This window comes from Phyllobates terribilis, unplaced genomic scaffold (genome assembly GCF_046119375.1).
Source record: "Phyllobates terribilis strain yellow unplaced genomic scaffold, ASM4611937v1 Scaffold_7__3_contigs__length_470593459, whole genome shotgun sequence".
Taxonomy (NCBI): domain Eukaryota; kingdom Metazoa; phylum Chordata; class Amphibia; order Anura; family Dendrobatidae; genus Phyllobates; species Phyllobates terribilis.
The window spans coordinates 51,019,863-51,040,050 of record NW_027362767.1 but is presented as its reverse complement, the minus strand read 5'-3'; the positions used below and the strand labels follow the sequence as shown (position 1 = coordinate 51,040,050).

General features: G+C 44.6%; 1 protein-coding gene and 1 long non-coding RNA gene across 3 annotated transcripts; one reads left to right on the top strand and one right to left on the bottom strand.

Moving 5' to 3' along the window:
* The first annotated feature begins 41 nt into the window (after positions 1-41).
* Positions 42-8,940, top strand: VCPKMT (valosin containing protein lysine methyltransferase). Its single transcript, XM_073638545.1, has 6 exons — positions 42-316; positions 3,389-3,499; positions 3,590-3,662; positions 4,687-4,806; positions 5,761-5,865; positions 8,565-8,940. Exons 1-5 carry the CDS (start codon positions 81-83, stop codon positions 5,863-5,865), a joined length of 645 nt encoding a protein of 214 aa, XP_073494646.1. The 5' UTR covers positions 42-80; the 3' UTR covers positions 8,565-8,940.
* LOC141153595 (uncharacterized) lies at positions 4,109-5,811 on the bottom strand. 2 transcript variants are annotated; one of them, XR_012247325.1, is made up of 3 exons: positions 5,629-5,811; positions 4,941-5,134; positions 4,109-4,780 (listed from the first exon to the last, which is right to left on the bottom strand). It is a non-coding gene; the product is annotated as an uncharacterized lncRNA (long non-coding RNA). The 2 variants fall into 2 exon arrangements; XR_012247324.1 differs by having other exon boundaries at positions 4,941-5,117; positions 5,629-5,804.
* Positions 8,941-20,188: the final 11,248 nt, after the last annotated feature.

Below are 20,188 nucleotides of genomic sequence, written 5' to 3'. Positions count from 1 at the left end.
AAGGAGCTACTGAGGGGCACGCATGCGCCGAGGCTTTTCTGCGGCTGATTATTAGCGCATGCGCAGTTTCCTCACCAGACATGGCGGAGCAGTCCGGAGTGTTCGTCAGGGAGCTGGGGCGCCGGGATGGGGCAGTGCTGGAGATCCGGCAGCTGAGCTCCGGGGATGTGGGCTGTGTAGTGTGGGACGCGGCCATCGTCCTCTCCAAATTCCTGGAGCGGCGGGAACGTGCGGAACCCGGGCTGTTCACGGGGAAAGCAGCGGTGGAGCTGGGCTCGGGCACCGGCATTGTGGGCATCATGGCAGCGACTCTGGGGTGAGCCGTGCTCTGGTTATAAAACTACAGCTCCCAGCATGGTCTGTCTCCTGCATGACTTTGTGCGAACTACAGGCCCCAGCATGCCCGGTCATGGGCACACTACATGCCCCAGCATACCTCATCATGGGCACACTACAAGCCCCAACATGCCCAGTCATGGTCACACTACAAGCCCCAGCATGCCTCGTCATGAGCACTACAAGCCCCAGCATACCTCATCATGGGCACACTACAAGCCCCACCATGCCTGGTCGTGGGCACACTACAAGCCCCAACATGCCCAGTCATGGTCACACTACAAGCCCCAGCATGCCTCGTCATGGGCACTACAAGCCCCAGCATACCTCATCATGGGCACACTACAAGCCCCACCATGCCTGGTCGTGGGCACACTACAAGCCCCACCATGCCTGGTCGTGGGCACACTACAAGCCCCAACATGCCCAGTCATGGTCACACTACAAGCCCCAGCATGCCTCATCATGGGCACTACAAGCCCCAGCATACCTCATCATGGGCACACTACAAGCTTCAGCATACCTCATCATGGGCACACTACAAGCCCCTCCATGCCTGGTCGTGGGCACACTACAAGCCCCAACATGTCCAGTCATGGTCACACTACAAGCCCCAGCATGCCTCGTCATGGGCACTACAAGCCCCAGCATACCTCATCATGGGCACACTACAAGCCCCAGCATACCTCATCATGGGCACACTACAAGCCCCACCATGCCTGGTCGTGGGCACACTACAAGCCCCAACATGCCCGGTCATGGTCACACTACAAGCCCCAGCATGCCTCGTCATGGACACTACAAGCCCCAGCATACCTCATCATGGGCACACTACAAGCCCCAGCATACCTCATCATGGGCACACTACAAGCCCCACCATGCCTGGTCGTGGGCACACTACAAGCCCCAACATGCCCGGTCATGGTCACACTACAAGCCCCAGCATGCCTCGTCATGGACACTACAAGCCCCAGCATACCTCATCATGGGCACACTACAAGCCCCAGCATACCTCATCATGGGCACACTACAAGCCCCACCATGCCCAGTCATGGTCACACTACAAGCCCCAGCATGCCTCGTCATGGGCACTACAAGCCCCAGCATACCTCATCATGGGCACACTACAGGCCCCACCATGCCTGGTCGTGGGCACACTACAAGCCCCAGCATGCCTCTGTGGGCACACTACAAGCCCCAGCGTACCTGGTCGTGGGCAAAATACAAGCCCCTGTATGGCGCTCAGGTCCTGATTTTGTGCCATCAGCCCTCCATCCATTTTTGCCAGCTGAATAAGGCTGTGTGCCCACGATGCGTTTTTTAAAGCGTTTCCGAAGCGGCAAAAACGCTGCAGAAACGCTTAAAAAACGCATGGTAGAAGGCCTGCCATGTCCCCCAATGATAATTCGCGTGTCCTGTGCACATGCTGCGGAAATTTCCAATGCTTATTATCATTGTGGAAAAATCCGCAGCACTACCAATTATTTTGCGGAAGTTCTGCGTTTTCGCCGCCATTGACTTGCATTAGAACGCATGGATTCTGCTTCACTAGACAAGGACATGCGGAATCCATGCGTTCAATGTGCGGATGGTACCCAGGTCTAGAGGAGAGGACACTCTCCTCCTGACCCAGGTACCATTGAAAACTGTAAAAAAAAAAAAATAAAGAATAAAATAAAAAATAAATATTATACTTACCTTCTGATGGCCAGTGGTGTGCTCCTCCTCCCATGCCAGCAGATCGCGGTGGACTGAAGGACCTGCGCTGACATTGTCATGTGACGGCAGGTCCTTCAGTGTAGTGCACCGCGATCTGCTGGCAGCCAGGACCGAGCGAAGCAAGACTGCGGGGGCCATCAGAAGGTAAGTATAGATTTATTTATTTATTTTTTTTTACCATTCTTTAAGGTCACACTATATAAATCCATGACGTTTGCATGGATTTATATAGTGTGACCAAGTTGACAAGCACTTTCCAAGTGATGCTAAAATCGCTTGGAAAGCGCTTATCAACCCGCATGCGGAAATGCAAGTGAAGAACGCTTCACTTCCGCATGTCCCTGGCAGGAAAAACGCATGTACAATCCGCATGTATAATCCGCATGTATAATCCGCATGTACAATCCACATGTACAATCCGCATGCGTTTTTTCTGCCAGGGAGATGCAGAAACGCTCAGGAAAAATCCGGAGCATTTCTGCATCGAGGGCACAAAGCCTAACCCTTTTTATAAATGGGTAAAATTACAAAGTGGTTGTACAAACAAGCAACTGCACTTTTTATTAAAAATCGTCTCCATTCTCCAACACAGAGGGATTTGTAATTCCATTGTTTCCTGCCCGTTGCCGAGGTTACCTGGACAGTGCTTACAAGCCGGTGCAATCAAGCTTCAGTGTCCCTGTGCGCCTTCCATGTTAGAGCTATGGCGCCTTCTGCTGGCAGCAGTGGGATCACACAGTTTGGCCCAGCAGTCAAATGATGACACTGCTCCGAACTGTCAATCAAGCAGGAACTGTCAATCAAGCCCACCCGGCGAGGAGGAAGCCAGGAGACTGGGTAGAGGCGTCCGCCTGATAAGCCAGCGTTAGACAATCCCTTTAATGTCAAGTTGCATAAATTATTGTGAAAACCTCTTAGATTGGTTTGAAATGACAATAGTAGCCATGCTCCCCCTAGGGTACACAGGTAGTACTGCAAGTGGTGGGGGTTTCCTGCCAGTCTCTACTTCTGGCTCCTGCCCCAACATTGACATGGGATCTGCTACAGCCAATCATTGGCCTCAGCTGTCACCGGTCTGTGTCAGAAATGACATCACTTGAGCAGGAGACCTGGGAAATGGAGCTAGTGGGGCATCTGAGTGCAGAAGGTCGTGCTATGGAGGGTGCGAGTCCCCATGCGATCAGCCGTTCCTGCAGCGAGATCATCGTGTACATAAGGCCTTAGGTCGAGTCTGATTGCTGCACACATAAGTCGCTGCTCCGCAGACCAGCAGCTTGGATCTTGGTAGGATCCAGACTTCATGGATAGCACTGACCGTCCTTTACTCTTACAGAGCGGACGTCACTGTGACGGATCTGGAAGATTTACAAGAACTGATGAAAATGAACATTGAAAGCAACTCTGCTCTCATCACTGGTTCTTGCCGAGCGAAGGTATTGAAATGGTTTGTATTTCTGTGGACCTGGAGAACCGGCACTGACCCAGGTGACACTCACTGACCGCTTCCTAAAGCACTGATGTTTTTGTATTTCAGGGGTGAGGACGTCACGGATTTCTCCCCTTCTCCTGACTACATCCTGATGGCTGACTGCATCTACTATGAGGAGGTGAGTGGCTCTTATTACTAGGATAAAATGCAATATATAGAGATTTATTTTTCTTACTCTGCCAATAATCAGAGAAATTAATGAAAACAACCTTTAGTCCGCAATGTGATATCAAAATCTAAGGCCATGGCCCCACTATCAGTATTCGGTCAGTATTTTTTTCAGGATTTGGAGCCAAAACCAGGTGAGGAACAATCAGAGAAAAGGTATAATAGAAACACGTCACCAATTCTGCATTTATCACCCACTCCTGATTTTGGCTCCCACTCCTGAGAAAAAATACTGACCTAATACTGATAGTGGGGCTGTGGGCTAAGATTGAATTACACATGTATAAGCTTGTTGGCATAAACCGGTGAGAAAAATTTTGGGACCTTCCAGGCAAAATACAGCTATTATACAAAAAAAGAAACTACTTGAAAAAATAATATATAGACAATAGAATATTTTGAATCAATAGCATGATTTTATTTGAGACACCAAAATAGGACAAAACTGGTTAAAAGAACATCGAAAAGTTTCCATTTCAGAGAAAAGTGAGATGTCATCTGGTTCTCTGGTCATCATGCTCCAAACATTAGCAGGGCCATTCCTTACAGGGCAGGGTTATAGGTGTAAGTGTCCACCTCCTATAGTGTCCCCAGCGGTGCGGACCTTAATTAGTCCCCTATCAAAGAACCACCCTGACCATTTTTTTTTGCATATGATGACCAAGCACCGATGGTTTGAGGACACTTTTGCAATGTTCTTGTTTGACTTTTTGCTGCGTTGTTAAAAACTCGCCCTGTTTTATACTCCTGGACCTATGAAATATTAGCAGCCACACTCTGATTATGACGTATTAATAGTTATATTCTGACTTGGGAGATTTCAAGACATTTTTTTTTCTTTTTATCACTTGTGAAAGTGTGTGGATCCAGTCTTAGACGTTGTTGTTGAGGCATGCCCTCCTCTAACATCATGGATTAAAGGTTATGTTTTTATTTTTTGACGTTTTCTGTTTCTGCCGCTTGAATTCTTCCAGTCCTTGCAGCCGTTACTGAAGACCTTGAGGGACCTGGCGAGTGGCGAGACGTGTATTTTATGCTGTTACGAGGAGAGGACCACCGGTAAAAATCCTGAAATAGAACGGAAATTTTTTGAGGTAAGAAATCACAATGATTTCCATAAGTTATTTACTTCTGGTTACTGAGTTGTCCTTATCCTGGGCCTGTACTTAACGACCGAGAATGATCATGGAGCCACCGTGTGTGCGGATATAGACTGTGTGATTCCTACCTATGAGCAGCGCTGGGGTCCTGGCTTCATATCCCACCCAGGATGACATCTGCAAGGAGTTTTGTATGTTCTCCCCGTGTTTGCGTGGGTTTCCTCCTCCGGGTTCTCCAGTTTCCTCCCACACATACTAGGAGAATTTAGATTGTGAGCCCCAATGGGGTCAGTGTTTGTACAGCACTGTGGAATTAATGGTGCTATATAAGCAAAGCAAATAACACATAAAAATGAGGTAGATAATGGCTGGACACAGAAGTAATTAGCTTTTTATTAAAGGGTCATTCCCAACACAAGAAATTGTCAGGATAGGGGATAACCTGCTAATCAGTGGGTGACTGACCGCTGGGTTTTCCACCATTGCGCCATTGTAAAGCCGCGGTAGCCAAGCAGAAAGAATTGCACTCGGCTATCTTTGGCCATCACATGAATGCACGCACGGCACCGCTCATACTATTCCATCGCGGCATTTTAGAGCCTATTTTGTGGGATTAGTGGAGTGCCAGCGAGTACTATTGTGCAAGTACTGCTCCGCTCCATGTACAGTCCCTAAATTCAGCACTTGGCCTTTTCCCGCAGTCTCATAATCAATGTGTGCTGCACATGTGCGGCCACCACTCCATTTTGACGGTTCATTTTAAAGCCCTATTGTGAGATCCCCCCGCAGTTCCACCGCCATTAATCAAGTCATCACCTATCTTCGCCTTGTACATAGGGCTTCCAATATAGCACCCTTAGGGGTTGTCGTCCAACGTCTCCCAGATCCAACGTTGCTGCCTATCCTCTACTGCCGGCGGGGTAATTCTGTCCCTGTTTCTTTATGCAGCTGCTGAAAATGGACTTTGACTATGAGGAGGTGCCCATTGATAAACACGATGAGGAATATCGCAGCGAAGACATCCATATTCTGCAAATCTACAGGAAGAAATAAGTGAGTCCCACGTCCTTGAGCTTCGCCGTTGTGATGCTTCTTGCCTAATGTCATATTATATGTGGATAAATATTGATCTTTGTAAAATAAGTTATTAATTTTTTTCGTATACTTTGTTGTGCCAGAGCTCTGCTCGCCATCAGTAGATAGGGACAATCTTGTTTCCATTCTTGCCCTGTTCACATAGCTGATAGGCTCGTTGACTGACAGAAAGCTGAGGAAAATGTATGTAGTTTTGGCTAAAGATCATTTTTGCAATTGGGTTTCTTTAAAAAAAATTTTGATGTTTGCCTTCAATAGCCTCTGTGCTGCACTGTCTATTGCTGGCTGCAAAATGAGTTAACTGAGAACCCATCAGTGAGCTCGCTCAGTCCAGCACGTTTTTTTAACTCTTACACTGATTTATGAACATTGAACTGAACTTAGTGATTATAAATCAACTGACAGGAGCTCGGAAGAAGGAAGATAAGAGTTTTATCAATGATGCAAATTGATTCGCAGTACCCAGTCTGACAGCTGCGTCAGCATCTGTTGCTGCTGGACGGGTGCGATGCAAACGTCGGCTCCTCTTTTGATGAGCCGGTCATGACTGACGGCCTCAGATTACTGGAAGGCAAACAGTGCAAAAATTTTAAGGAAACTCAATTGCAACAATGAATTGTATCCAGAAATAAATGCATTTGAGTAAAAAAAAAATGACACTTGAATGTGTTTATATCCTTTAAGGGGTTATCCAGGACCTGTCACTTCTGCGCTGGGGGTGAGAGCTGCTTCCGTCGGCTGCTTTCCATTATTAGGCAGGTTTGTGCAGCAGACCCGCCGCCGTCTGATGGAGGCCGCGTCACTAATGCTTCTCACCTGATGCTGAAGTGAGCGGAGCTGGATGACCCCTATATTCAGTACTGACTGTAAGTCTGGTGATGTATATGGTGCAGATGTAAAGGGGCTCTGTACCAGCTGTTGCTGAGGGCATGAAGCATTAGGGCTTGTTAGATGATTGTATTTTCGGTCCACGTTTGCAACAAACTAAATAAAAGGGCGTTTTTGTACAAGGACCAGAAAAAGAAGTATTCCTTATTCTGGTCCGCATCCACATTTTGCAGACATAACTCACCCATTCTTTTTTTTATAGGGCCATCTGCACCTGCATTAGGGAATTTTCATGTGCGCAAAAAAAATACTGTCCTAGAGTTATTAGTATTTTGGATCCGATCTAACCCCTTTACCACCTTGGGTTTTTGTATTTTTGTTTTTTGCTCCTCTTCTTCCCAGAGCCATAACTTTTATATTTTTCCATCAATATGGCCAAGTGAGGGCTTATTTCTTGCGGGATGAGTTGTACTTTTGAACGACACCATTAGTTTTACCATATCGTGTACTGGAAACGGGATAAAAGTGCGGTGAAATAGCAAAAAAACTAAATGCTAAAACTGACCTGCCCTTCTGATTCCCCAGGTCATTACAAGTTCATAGATACCAAACATGTATAGGTTCTTTTGTATTTAAGTGGTGAAAAAAAATCCAAAGTTTATAATAAAAAAAAAAAAAATGGCGCCATTTTCCGAGACCCGTAGCGTCTCCATCTTTTTTCGAGATCTGGGGCCAGGTGAGGGCTTATTTTTTGCGCGCCGAGCTGAGTTTTTATTGATACAATTTTGGGGTAGATCTGATGTTTTGTAATTCTGGTGTTTTGATATTTTTTTTCTCCTTACGCTTTTTATCGATCGGATTAATTCTTTTTTTATATTGATAGATCGGGCGATTCTGAACTCGGCGATACCAAATTATATTTTTTTTTATTGTTTTATTTTGAATGGGGCGAAAGGGGGGTGATTTGAACTTATATTTTTTAAATATTTTTAAACGTTTTATTTTACTTTAAAGTAAAACTAGACATTCTTCAATGGTCTCCGTGGGAGATAGAAGCTGCGATCATCCGATCGCCTTTGTTACACATAAGGCTTTAGCCATGTGCTATGAGTGCTGACTGCTGGGCGGTGCTGATAGCAGATCGGCTATAACAACCACAGGGGTCTCCTGCAGACCCCGGATTGTTATGCTAACCCATTGGTGACCCATGATCATGTGACGGGCGCGCCAATGGGCAGGTGTTATGACACGCTTCTGGCGCATGCATGTTAAATGCCGCTATCAGTTTGACAGCGGCGTTTAACATGTTAACAGCCGTGGGTGGATCGCGATTCCACCCGCAGCGGTTAGAGACAGATCAGCTGTCATGTGTCCGGAAAGGTGCTGGATCAGCGCCGGAGCCCACACCAAAGAGGCAGATGCGACCTTGGACATACTCATACGTCCAAGGTCGTAAAGGGGTTTTGTGTTTTTTTTTACGTATGAAAAAATAAATGAGAGAGTTTCTTCTATCCATTACATTGTTAATCATGGACTGCACTCTGACGCCATCTGTGCGCTGCCCGTGATTTTCACAGACCTATAGACTTGAATGGGTAATGTTGATCCTCATAAGTCTGCAAAAAAATAAGAACATGTGACCGTCACCATAGACTACAATGTGAACGTGATCTATCCGTGAAAAACCACAGAACAAGTCTGTGATTGCCGGACGTCTGAATGAGGCCGTAGGTTCCAGTAACATGGATTTACCTTGAGTTTTGTGCCAGTATCACCTTTCCTTTCCTTCACCCTTTTTACAATGACTGCTTTGGTCTTTCTTTCCTCAGTGTTGTAGAAACGGAGGGAATATTGGGCATTAATGTCGTCATCGCATCCTCTGGCATTTCCGGACCAGGTCCACAAGGCTAAGAACATGGTGAATATGTGCTGGATGGCAGAGGAGACCCCGGGGGGCACATCACACTGTAGGGCAGCGAGGCAGATTGTAGGAGACGTCTGCGGTACGGCCGTCCTCTGCTCAGTGCACTCTGCTTCACATTAGGCTTCAGATCCACCATTTATCTACAAATGGAATTTATGAAGATTTCCATAATCACCACCCGGTAAATATAAAGGGAAGATCAGCTATAGGAATCTGTGGTCTGTACGTGACCTGTGCACACAAGTAATGTCTGTCCGGGAAATAAACACTTTATATTTAGACATCTCCTTGAGGTTCTTTTTCCCTAATATTGTATTTTATACCGGTGCTTGGTTATAGTGTATATTTTGTGCATGAAGCCAGATAATAATCTGTAATATACGTCTGAAAAGAATGAATGTTAACATAAAGTTATGTGACAGGGATGCGCCATAAATGCCCAATGGGACTTTTAGCTCTCAGAAGAGCAGGGGTCTGGTGACCCCCATTAAACAATTTACAGCCGTCATATTCTCCATGGATTTTCACGAAGAAGGAATCCGCACTTGCAGCATGCCACCATTTATGAGATATAGTGGCTTACGAAAGTATTCACCCCCTTTGGCTTTTTACCTATTTTGATATATACATACCTTTTTCTGAAGGGCCATAGAGGCTCAACACCATTAAGCAAGAGGCACCACTAACCTAACACCACCATGAAGACCAAGGATCTCCAAACAAGTCAGGGAGAAAGCTGCTGAGAAGCACAAGTCAGGGTTGGGTTATAAAAAATATCCCAATCTCTGATGATTCCCCTGAGCAAAATCAAATCCATTATCATCAAATAGAAAGAACATGGTACCACAACAAACCTGCCAAGAGAGGGCCGCCACCAAAACTCTCAGCCCGGGCAAGGAGGGCATTAATCAGAGAGGCAACACTGAGACTAAAGGTAACCCTGAAGGAGCTGCAGAGTTCCCAAGCAAGAGACTGGAGTATCTGTCCATACGACCACAATAAGCCGTACACTCCGTAGAGGTGGCCTCTATAGAAGAGTGGGCAGAAAAAAAGCCTTTACTTACACACAAACATTGTAAGGCTCGTTTTGAGTTTGCCAAAAGACTTGAGGGAAGACTCCCTAAATGTATGGAGGAAGGTGCTGTGGTCAGATGAGACCAAAATTGAACTTTTTGACCACCAAAACCAACACAGCTCATCACCCCAAGAACACCATCCCAACAGTAAAACGTGATGGCAGCATCATGCTGTGGGGATAATTTTTGTCAGCAGGGACAGGGAAAATGGTCCGAGTTGAGGGGAAGATGGAAGGTGTGAAATACAGGGATATTCTTGAGCAAAACCTGTTTCAGTCTGTCAGTGATTTGAAGATTGCTGTTCACCCGAGGAAACCATCTAATGTGAAGGAGCTGGAGCAGTTTTGCCTTGAGGAATGGGCAAAAATCCCAGTTGCAAGATGTGGAAAGCTCATAGAGACTTATCCAAGGCGATTTGCAGCTGTAATAGCCACAAAAGGAGGTTCTACGAAGTACTGACTTGAGGGGGTGAATAGTTATGCACACTGAAGTTTTTTGTTATTTTGTCCTATTTGGTGTTTTCTTCACAATAAAAAAAAAACAAATGTTCACAGTTGTAGGCATGTTCTTTACATGAACCAATACAAACCCTCAAAAAAACTGTGAAATTCCAGGTTGTGAGGTGGAAAAACACCAAAAATGCTAAGGGAAGGGGTGTTGGGGGTGAATACTTTCGCAAGCCACTGTATTTTGTGTATAGATTAGAAAGTGGTATTCCAGGTCCACTTACATTCACATTGGGAGATGAGCAGGACCCGTGGCGTCACGTCTGCTGATACCCGCCGGGATGTGTACGCAGTCAGCAGGAATTCTGCTCCTGTCCTACCATTAGGATCTCGAGGGTGCAGAATACCTGCTGATGGCGCTCGTGTCCCGATCTCTGAGGCTGACAATTGGATTTCTGGTGTGAACTATAGGAGAATTTGCACCATTTCTTGCGACCAATCCACCTTCTTTTCCATGCGGAAATCATGAAAACTGCAATTGTGCATATTTTTCTCGTGGATTTTTTTCGCCACTGTGTAGACAAATATCCATGTAGATTAAAGGGGATCCAAAAGAAACCCTTACGTGTGCACTGCGTGTGGTGAGTATCTTGGCACAGAATCCCCTCTGTAATCCTTATTGGATCCTGGATGTGTGAACAGGTCCCAAATCTGTATAAAATGTTACGTTTGCTTAATGCTTTGGCCCCATTAATGCTTTCAAGGAGTGATGCGAATTTTGGTGTGGTTTTTGCACAATCCTTATCACATTCACTAACACTCTGCATCCCCTGCGTGTGAATGAGGTTTTGTAGCCCTATTCACATCTAGTAGAAAAAATCCATAAAAATTCTTGTGACTTATCGGCAGATTTTCCCCTTAAAATGGAACTAAATGGGGGGGACCTGTCCTCACATCAATTCCAACAATCTGATTGTCTCAGATTTCTCCCATATTTGCTGCTTGACCTTGCTGCATAGTCATTGCTATTGAGATGCAATGACTGTCGTTGCCCTGTGGGGGGTGCTGCCGCTACATTGTTGTTTTTACCAAAGTTCTCTGAATTGTATGAAAATGATATATTTTTACCTTTTTTTTGTGGTCATTGCCCATCACCATCTGATATAGAATGTGATCTTTCTTATCGTTGCTTCCAGTCTACGTTGCGGACAGACGATTCCATCCAAAAGTTATGGCTCTGTGTTAAAGCGGCAGCTAAAGTTTGGCAATTTATTTTTCTCCTCCTTACAGAAATATATATTTTTTTAATATAGGAAGTGCAGCCATATTGGTCACCATTTATGAATTATCTACTTTTTGACAGTTTTTACCATGAATGTCTATTATGAATCTGTAAAAATTGGATCCTTTGCTGTGGCTCCGTATGGAATCCGTTTTTTTTTTTTTTTCCTCACCCATAGACTTCAATGGTTAAGTCTCATCCGATTTCCGGAGGAAAATCCTACACGCTGTGATTTTTTTCACACGCAGATTCGGTCAGTGTAAAAAAAAATCACTCATTTGCACTTCCCCACTGAATAACATTGGGCCAAGTGAGATCCGTTTTTTTTTATATGGGACATCATTCAGACCGAAAATCCGGTTGAATAAGCCCTAAGAGTAACAAACAAGGTGGCTGCGCTTCTCACTATTTTAAGACGACATAATTACCAGACTTTGGCTGCTGTTTTAATTTCTGATTTACTTTGGCCAGACCGTAGAGTGTCTAAAAAAAAGAGGATCCGTCTCTGGAAGACCCAACATTATTGTGCATCACATGGATGAAACCTTGATTTAATTGTGGACCGTTGATGCTTCATTTGGCCACTGTCAGTGCTGCACAAAAGTGAGTATCTGGCAAGTAAATGACGTCCGCCCCATCACCGGTGGCGCTCATCTCCTGATGCAGAATCGATGGGTGCCCCTGCGCTCTTCAGATGCTGCAGAGACAAAGCTTCCTCTTATTGCAGCATGGGAGAATGCACAGATCGGACCAGCGGTGCAATCGTGCCTCAGCTCCGATCTTCAGGAACGTACCATCCCAGCAGCAAACAGGAAGTCCACTTATTCCAATATTAAAGGGGATGTCTGGCCTGTCCAACTTAAAAAAAAAAAAAAAAACACTACTTATTGCATTCGAATCCCTGCTGTACCGGTGCTCCCTGCATGCTCACACGCTTCAGTTTTCTGCTCCTTCTTATGAGATTACTAACTACACACGTCACAAAAAAATCAAGCATAACCCTTCAATGGTAATATTTATCCTCTATTAATACATTTCATAAAATTAAAAATATGCAGGGAGAACGAAAATTGTAGCATACAGACCTCATGCCATAATTATATAAAGAGATATAGTAAGTAGCTAGAAATATGAGGCAAATTACATTTAGTTATGACAGAAAATGGCTGACAAGTGAGAGTAATTTACTCCATGCAGAGCTTAATATGGTAATTAGGTAAAGTGCAAGTGCCCATTTGTCCGAAAGGTTTTGCTATGTAGAGTTAGTTTAGGTCAAATAAGTCATATTGAGGTAGATAGTGAGTTTAAAGTCCATATATTTCTACTTACATTGGTGTAGAAGTAAGGTCCGCATGTGTCATGGCTACCACATCAACTGCGCCGTTTCGCCATGCTTCTTCATGGGGGCTTTAATAAAGGATAAATATTTTAATACATTTAGCTTTTGTACCTTATTTGCCAGAGACTAATATTGCAGGTAGTGTTTGCTCATCCTTCTTATGAGATGCAATGTTACTCGGTCCATCACTGGGTGAGAGGGATTATTTATCATTTCCTGTGTGTCGAGAAGGAACCCGGAAGTAGGGACCAAGAGACGGACAGAGTGTCAGTGGGTAATAAGGCGAGCCCTTGTGTTCATGAGCCGCGGCTCCCACACACTCCTGTGGGTGATTGACAGCTTTCTATGTATACTGTGTATAGGGAGAAAACCAGACAGCGGTGGAAATCGCAACTGATGATCATCAGAAGCTAATGAACGTATGCCCAGAATCGGGTGGTCTTCAGGGCTCCCACTGCAGCTGAGAAACCCTGATTTTTATGTGACAGCCCAGGAATCGACCTCTCTCACTACTTTCTGCTGCCCGAGAACTAAACAATATTAAATGCTTAATCCAATCTACAACAATTACCGTCATTGCACTGCATAGGGGATAGTTGTTAGATTGTGCCCTGCACCGATCATCAGGTTTAGGGAGATAATCTTCTGACCATAAAACAACAGTTGTGAGAAGGTGAATGGAGCGGACGGTCCCACAATCGCGATGCCGCACCATTGTCTGATGGGGGTGACGTTGATGGCCTCGTTCAGCAATCGTCCATCTTCGTCACTGCCATGGAGCGATGGGGCACTATTCACCTGGCAGTGCTCTTGTGACCAGTGAAGAGGGGGGGGGGGGGTCCCACATTAATCCGACAGAATTTCTGGTGCTGATTTTCCACACAGATTTGCTTGCAGAAAAGCCGCAGATTAATACAGGAGCCGCCAAGTAGGCGAGAACTGAAGGATTCTCATCATTGTGTAAATTGACCTAAAGTGCAGCGTGTTAATCGTGGAAATCTGGACGTGGCACATTCCAAACTTGCAGCATAAAGATTGAAATATGCAAGGTGTGAACGTAGCCCAACACTTTTATTGGTATGAATGCTTCTCCATCCACCACGACAATTGAAGCCTCTTTACAAGTATTCCTGATTAATGTACACAGCTCCTATGCAGACCTGTGTATCTTCATGGTTACACGTTACAAACAAGCCTTGCACGTAGTCTGGACTATTTCTAAAGTTTATTTTCTAGATGAGACACAATGGAGGAAGATAATATTGGTTACAGACATGCACACAAATGACCAAAGCCTAAAATCTCTTCTGCTGCAATGACCAGCTCTATCCCGAAATATTAATTCCCCAAGACCATGAATAATCCAGTGCGTAGAAAGATAAATGGTGCAGGTAAGGAGGACAGCGCTGCATTATTTATACTGTTTTCTCCTCCATTACTGAGGAACATCCTTCATCCTCACTTATTACTCAAGATCTACGGCCGGCGTGTCCAAAATCAATGTCACCGCGCAGGGCGTCATTACCTCTGACAAAGGCGGCGTCATTCCCATTATAATCAGTGGGGAAATAATGATGCCGTGTGCACAGAGTGCTATTATCGGCACCGATCTATGGAGAAATGATGGTGACTCTCTGTGACCTCTTCTTAACCTGCGCTGCCCTGTGACGAGGTCGATTAGGATCTATTACGAATTTACAGAACGATACTAGGACAGCCATAGACATACACTGGACCCCCGAGTGCTTCTGATCAGCAGAAATAAAAAATGCATGCCCCCTTTGGGTTCTGTCAGCATGGAGCCCCTGTACCCTTACATACAGTGCCAGGCGGCCATACAATCCCTCGCTGCCATAGGGCCTCTTTCCCTAGGGCTCCTAAGGATCTGCTATTTAGGACTGTGGAAGCGTTGGGAGGCGTTCCTAGTGGGAGCTGTAATGGCGGCCATGGTGAGTTTTATCCTGCTTTCCTATCTGATAAATTGGTATGGGTCCCACTAATAGGACCCCCCATCGATAGCCAGAATGGGGGACTTCTATCCATCTCTCTTGGACACAAGCCCGTGGCCAAGATGTCTCTATTTAAGCCTATGGTGCCATAATGTCATTTGCTGATCCATTCAACCTCTCCTGGCCGCTGTCTTGAAGGCAGGGGCAAAAGGGGGGCACAAGTTTCCCATTCTGCCTATAGGTTGGGGTCCCATTCCTATATGTACATAGGCTATTACTTGCTTAGGCTGGAGTGATGTGGACTCAGCGATATACGGAGCCTCTGGGGATCTCATCATGTGCGCAGGGCATAGTCCCGTCTCATATATGGTCCCTGGTCACCTAGAGGGGCATGTAGTGCCCATATGCCCCATTCCAACCACGTCTCTGTGCCACCCAAGAAGCTGCTTCTTATTTCTAGGAAAGTTCTGATGCCATGATAGGTTCTACCGAGATTTCACCCAAGTTCTCCCGTTATCTGACGGCATGGATACCCACAACACCTTCTTTTTCCATATGTGGCCTCACCGGGACCCTTCAGGACTCTTGGAAAACTGGCGAGTGTATTAATGATGACCATACTTTGACTACATTCTGAACACTAGTTAAATGTTTGCACCCGGAGACCATCACTTTATCCAATGGGAATAGCCCTGAAATGACTTTGAAAGTTTATAATTTATGCAAAGAACATAGTAATGGCGGCCTTTGTAGAAGATGTATCGGCCGTGCCCGCTCACCGCTCCGTATAGTGTCTGATGTTGGTTCCTCGGCACCTGTGTCCTTATTTCTCTCACATTAATCTGATGATACAGAGAAGTAGGTTACACTCTTATATCTTCCTCCGTCTGGATGGCGGCAGCCACAGACCGTATAACCATGTTAGATGCAAGCAGAATATTGGGTCCATCTCTGACTGCAGGAGATATGGGAATCTACCCTAGAGTTTGTATTAAAAACTAAAAAAAAAACTTTTCCCATTATTTTTTGCTGCTGAGCAAATAAGCCACAAATGTCCTCATACAGTGCCAGCTACAGTTGCCACCGTGTCAGACATTATACCCATCCCTGCATTTTGAAGAGAGACGAAGACTTATAGAAGTCCAGGAGTAGAAAAAAAAATGGCTGATTTCTTCCAGAAACAGCGCCACATCTGTTCACAGGTCATGTGTGGTATTGCAGATCAGCTCCATTCACCTCAATGTAATTAAGCTAAGAATTTAGTGCATAAATTCCGCATCATTTACAACCTATGGGAACACGTGACCGTGGGTTGTGTCCAATACTCCAGATCGGATGCACTGCAGTGAATGGAGCTGAGATGCAGTATCACACCCAACCTGGGGACGGCTGTGGGGCAGTTTTTGGAAGAAAGCTGCCATGGTTTTGTAATCCTGTGGTCTTGGACTTCAAGGGAACCTGTCGGCAATCTTTAGCCATTCACGCACTGTCTATAAGAGCAAATAAAGGTATCTCGCAGCTGTCAGCAGTTTTCAGAGTTACGGAGAATTATTGGATTTTCCTCTTTTATAATCCGGAGAGAGGAAACTTTCCCTCTCTGAGGTTGTCGCTTTCCTTCACTACATGGGTTTACAAAATGGAGGCAGAACTGGCAAATCACCGCCACGTTTCTGCTGAGCGGGCACTCCTCTTTGTGGCACGTTATCCCTGTAACGAGGGGCATTGTGCCTGGATAAAGCGGCGGATGATTGTGCTGCGCCGGGCGTGAGAATACAGATCACTGCTTCATTTAATCAGTCATATGTGGTTGATAGGCGCAGCAGGTGTGTACAGATACCAAGAATCCAATTCCCCAAATGCACAGATTTTTTTCTCCATGGCCCTTAAGAAAACGGCCAAATTTCACCTTTACCTTTTCGTTTTTCTTTCCCTTCTTCCCAGAACCATCTTTTTTTTTTCCATAGGAGGACTTGTATTTTGTGAAAAGAGTTGACGTTTTAAGGCTGCATTCACACATCCAATTAACAAACCGATTTGTTTCTCTTCGGTGTCGTCCTAGCTGCTTCCGTTTCTTTCCTCACTGTCTGGACTTTTTTTTATCCATTCACTCTTAACAATGGATCAGTTGACAAAAAAGGATGAAACGCGGATGGAAAACTGAATTACAAAGTCTGTCTTCCAATCCCCACAGACATTTTTGGGTCCGTGCGCTGTCCGAGAAAAAAAACGGAGCACACTAGGACGTCTCACAAGGATGTAAGCATGCAGCCTAAATGACACCACCCATTATATGATATAATGGACTGAGAAACCGGAAAATAAAATCCAAATGTGATGAAATGGTCAAGAAAATCCGCCATTATTTTTCTCGTTAGAGAAGAATAGGATGCTAAATAACCCCAAAGTTTTATCTTGCATGCTGACCAACGCAAGAAGCCTGACCAATAAGGCGGATGAGCTGCAGGCGCTTATATCGGAGGAGAGGTATGACATCGTAGGTATAACAGAGACTTGGCTAGACGATAGCTACGACTGGGCGGTAAATTTATTAGATTATAGTTTATTTAGAAGGGACCGGAAACAGGGGAAAGGCGGAGGAGTCTGCTTATATGTAAAGTCACGTCTAAAGCCCAGACTAAGGGAAGATATAGGAGAGGGAGAAGAGGGGGTCGAGTCCATGTGGGTAGAGATAGAGGGGGCAAAAAATAATAATAAAATATTACTGGGGATCTGCTATAAGCCACCCAATATAACAGAGGAGAATGAGAAACTGCTATTAGGACAAATAGACAAAGTAGCAAAACATAATGAGGTGATTGTAATGGGGGACTTCAACTACCCGGATATTGACTGGGAAACAGAAACCTGTAGATCGCAGAAAGGAAAAAGGTTCTTGACAAATATCAAGGATAATTATCTCTCCCAACTAGTGCAGGAACCAACGAGAGGGAAGGCCGTGTTGGACTTAATATTGACTAATAGGCCTGATAGAATAACTGAGGTACAGATAGGGGGGCACCTAGGTAATAGCGATCATAATATTATCGACTTCAAAATGCCCTTCAGTAGGGTTATCAATAAGGGAACAACTAAAACATTAAACTTTAGGAGGGCGAAGTTTGATCAGCTGAAAGAAAACCTTCAACTTATAGACTGGGACAAAGTTCTTAATCAAGGAAATACGAATAGTAAATGGGAAACCTTCAAAAGAATTCTGAATACTCAGTGCGAGAGGTATATACCGTATGGGAATAAAAGGGCCAGAAATAAGAGGAAACCAATATGGTTGAATAAGAACGTAAAAGGGGCGTTAAATAGCAAAAAAGAGGCATTCAAGAGATTAAAACAGGAAAACAGCAAGGAGGCACTAATGTGTTACAAGGAAAAAACGAGAACCTGCAAAAAACAAATAAAAATAGCGAAGGAGGAAACAGAGAAACGTATTGCTAGGGAAAGTAGATCAAATCCCAAACTGTTCTTTACGTATATAAATAGTAAAAGGATTAAATCGAATAATATTGGACCGATAAAAAGTGATGAAGGCAAAATCATAGAGAAAGATGAGGATAAAGCTAATCTATTAAATAAATTTTTTTCGTCAACTTTCACAAAGGAAAAAGAACTAACAGGCGAAATGAGAAGTGACAAACTTAATCCTCCACTAAGTATGACTAATCTAACCCAAGCTGGGGTACAGAAACGCCTCAGTAACATTAAAATAAACAAATCACCAGGACCTGATGGCATACACCCACGGGTACTAAGGGAACTAAGTAATGTGATAGACAGACCCTTATATCTTATATTTAAGGACTCTGTTGAGACTGGGTCTGTGCCACTTGATTGGCGACAGGCGAATGTAGTGCCAATATTCAAAAAGGGAGCGAAAAGTGACGCCGGAAACTATCGGCCGGTGAGTCTGACGTCCGTTGTGGGCAAAATTTTTGAAGGCTTTATTAATGAGGCAATTACGGAGCATCTTGATGCTAATAATCTATTAACCCCGAACCAACATAGATTCATGAGGAATCGCTCCTGCCAAACAAACCTGATTGACTTCTACGAGGAGGTTAGCTCTCGAGTAGATCAGGGGGAACCAGTGGATGTCGTGTATCTCGACTTCTCAAAAGCGTTCGATAGCGTGCCACATAATAGGTTGGTATACAAAATGAGAATGATGGGGCTGGGGGAAAATGTCTGCAAGTGGGTAGCTAACTGGCTAAAGGATAGAAGGCAGAGGGTGGTTATAAATGGAATATACTCAGATTGGGTAAGCGTCACTAGTGGGGTACCACAGGGGTCTGTACTAGGCCCAATGTTATTTAATATCTTTATTAACGACATAGTCAATGGGATAAATAGTAAAATATCAATATTTGCAGATGACACAAAGTTATGTAAAACAATTAATACAAAAGAGGACAGTGCAGACCTACAGAGGGATTTGGATAAGCTGGGTAGGTGGAGCATTAAATGGCAAATGAGGTTTAACGAGGAGAAATGTAAGGTCATACATATGGGAAGGAAAAATGGAAGTCACCAGTACTCACTGAATGGGAAATCATTGGGGAATTCAGAGATGGAGAAGGACTTGGGCATCTTGATTGATAGCAAACTAAATTGGAGTGCCGAAAGTCAGGCCGCTGCTGTAAGGGCAAACAGGGTAATGGGATGTATCAGAAGAGGTATAGCTGCAAAGGATGAGAACATTGTTCTTCCACTGTACAAAGCACTGGTCAGACCACACTTGGAATACTGTGCTCAGTTATGGGCCCCAATATATAGAAAGGATATAAAGGAGCTTGAAAAGGTACAAAGGAGGGCAACAAAATTAATAAGGGGAATGGAGGGACTGCAATACCCAGAGAGGTTGGCAAAACTAGGACTATTCAATCCTGGAAAAGAGAAGGTTGAGGGGGGACATAATAAATGTGTACAAATATGTTAGGGGACAGTATAGAGATCTTGCCCGGGATTTGTTCAAAAGGAGGGATATTACGGTAACAAGAGGGCATTCACTAAGACTGGAAGAGAAAAGGTTTCAGCACCAGCATAGGAAGGGGTTCTTTACGGTAAGAGCAGTGAGAATATGGAATTCACTGAGTGAGGAGACGGTAATGTCGGATTCACTACACCAGTTCAAGCGGGGACTGGATGCATTTCTAGATACCAGGCAGATTTCTGCATATACTTAAAAATAAAATAAAATAGTAGGTTGATACAGGGATTTATTCTGACTGCTGGTTTCAGAGTCGGGAGGGAATTTTTCCTCAGGTGAAGATTGGCCAAATCATTTGGGGTTTTTGCCCTCCTCTGGATCAACTTTAGCAATTACAGAACTAACAGGTCGAACTTGATGGACGCAAGTCTTTATTCGGCTTTACTAACTATGTAACTATGTAAGGGTTTTATTATTGCATTGACCACAGGGTTAGGT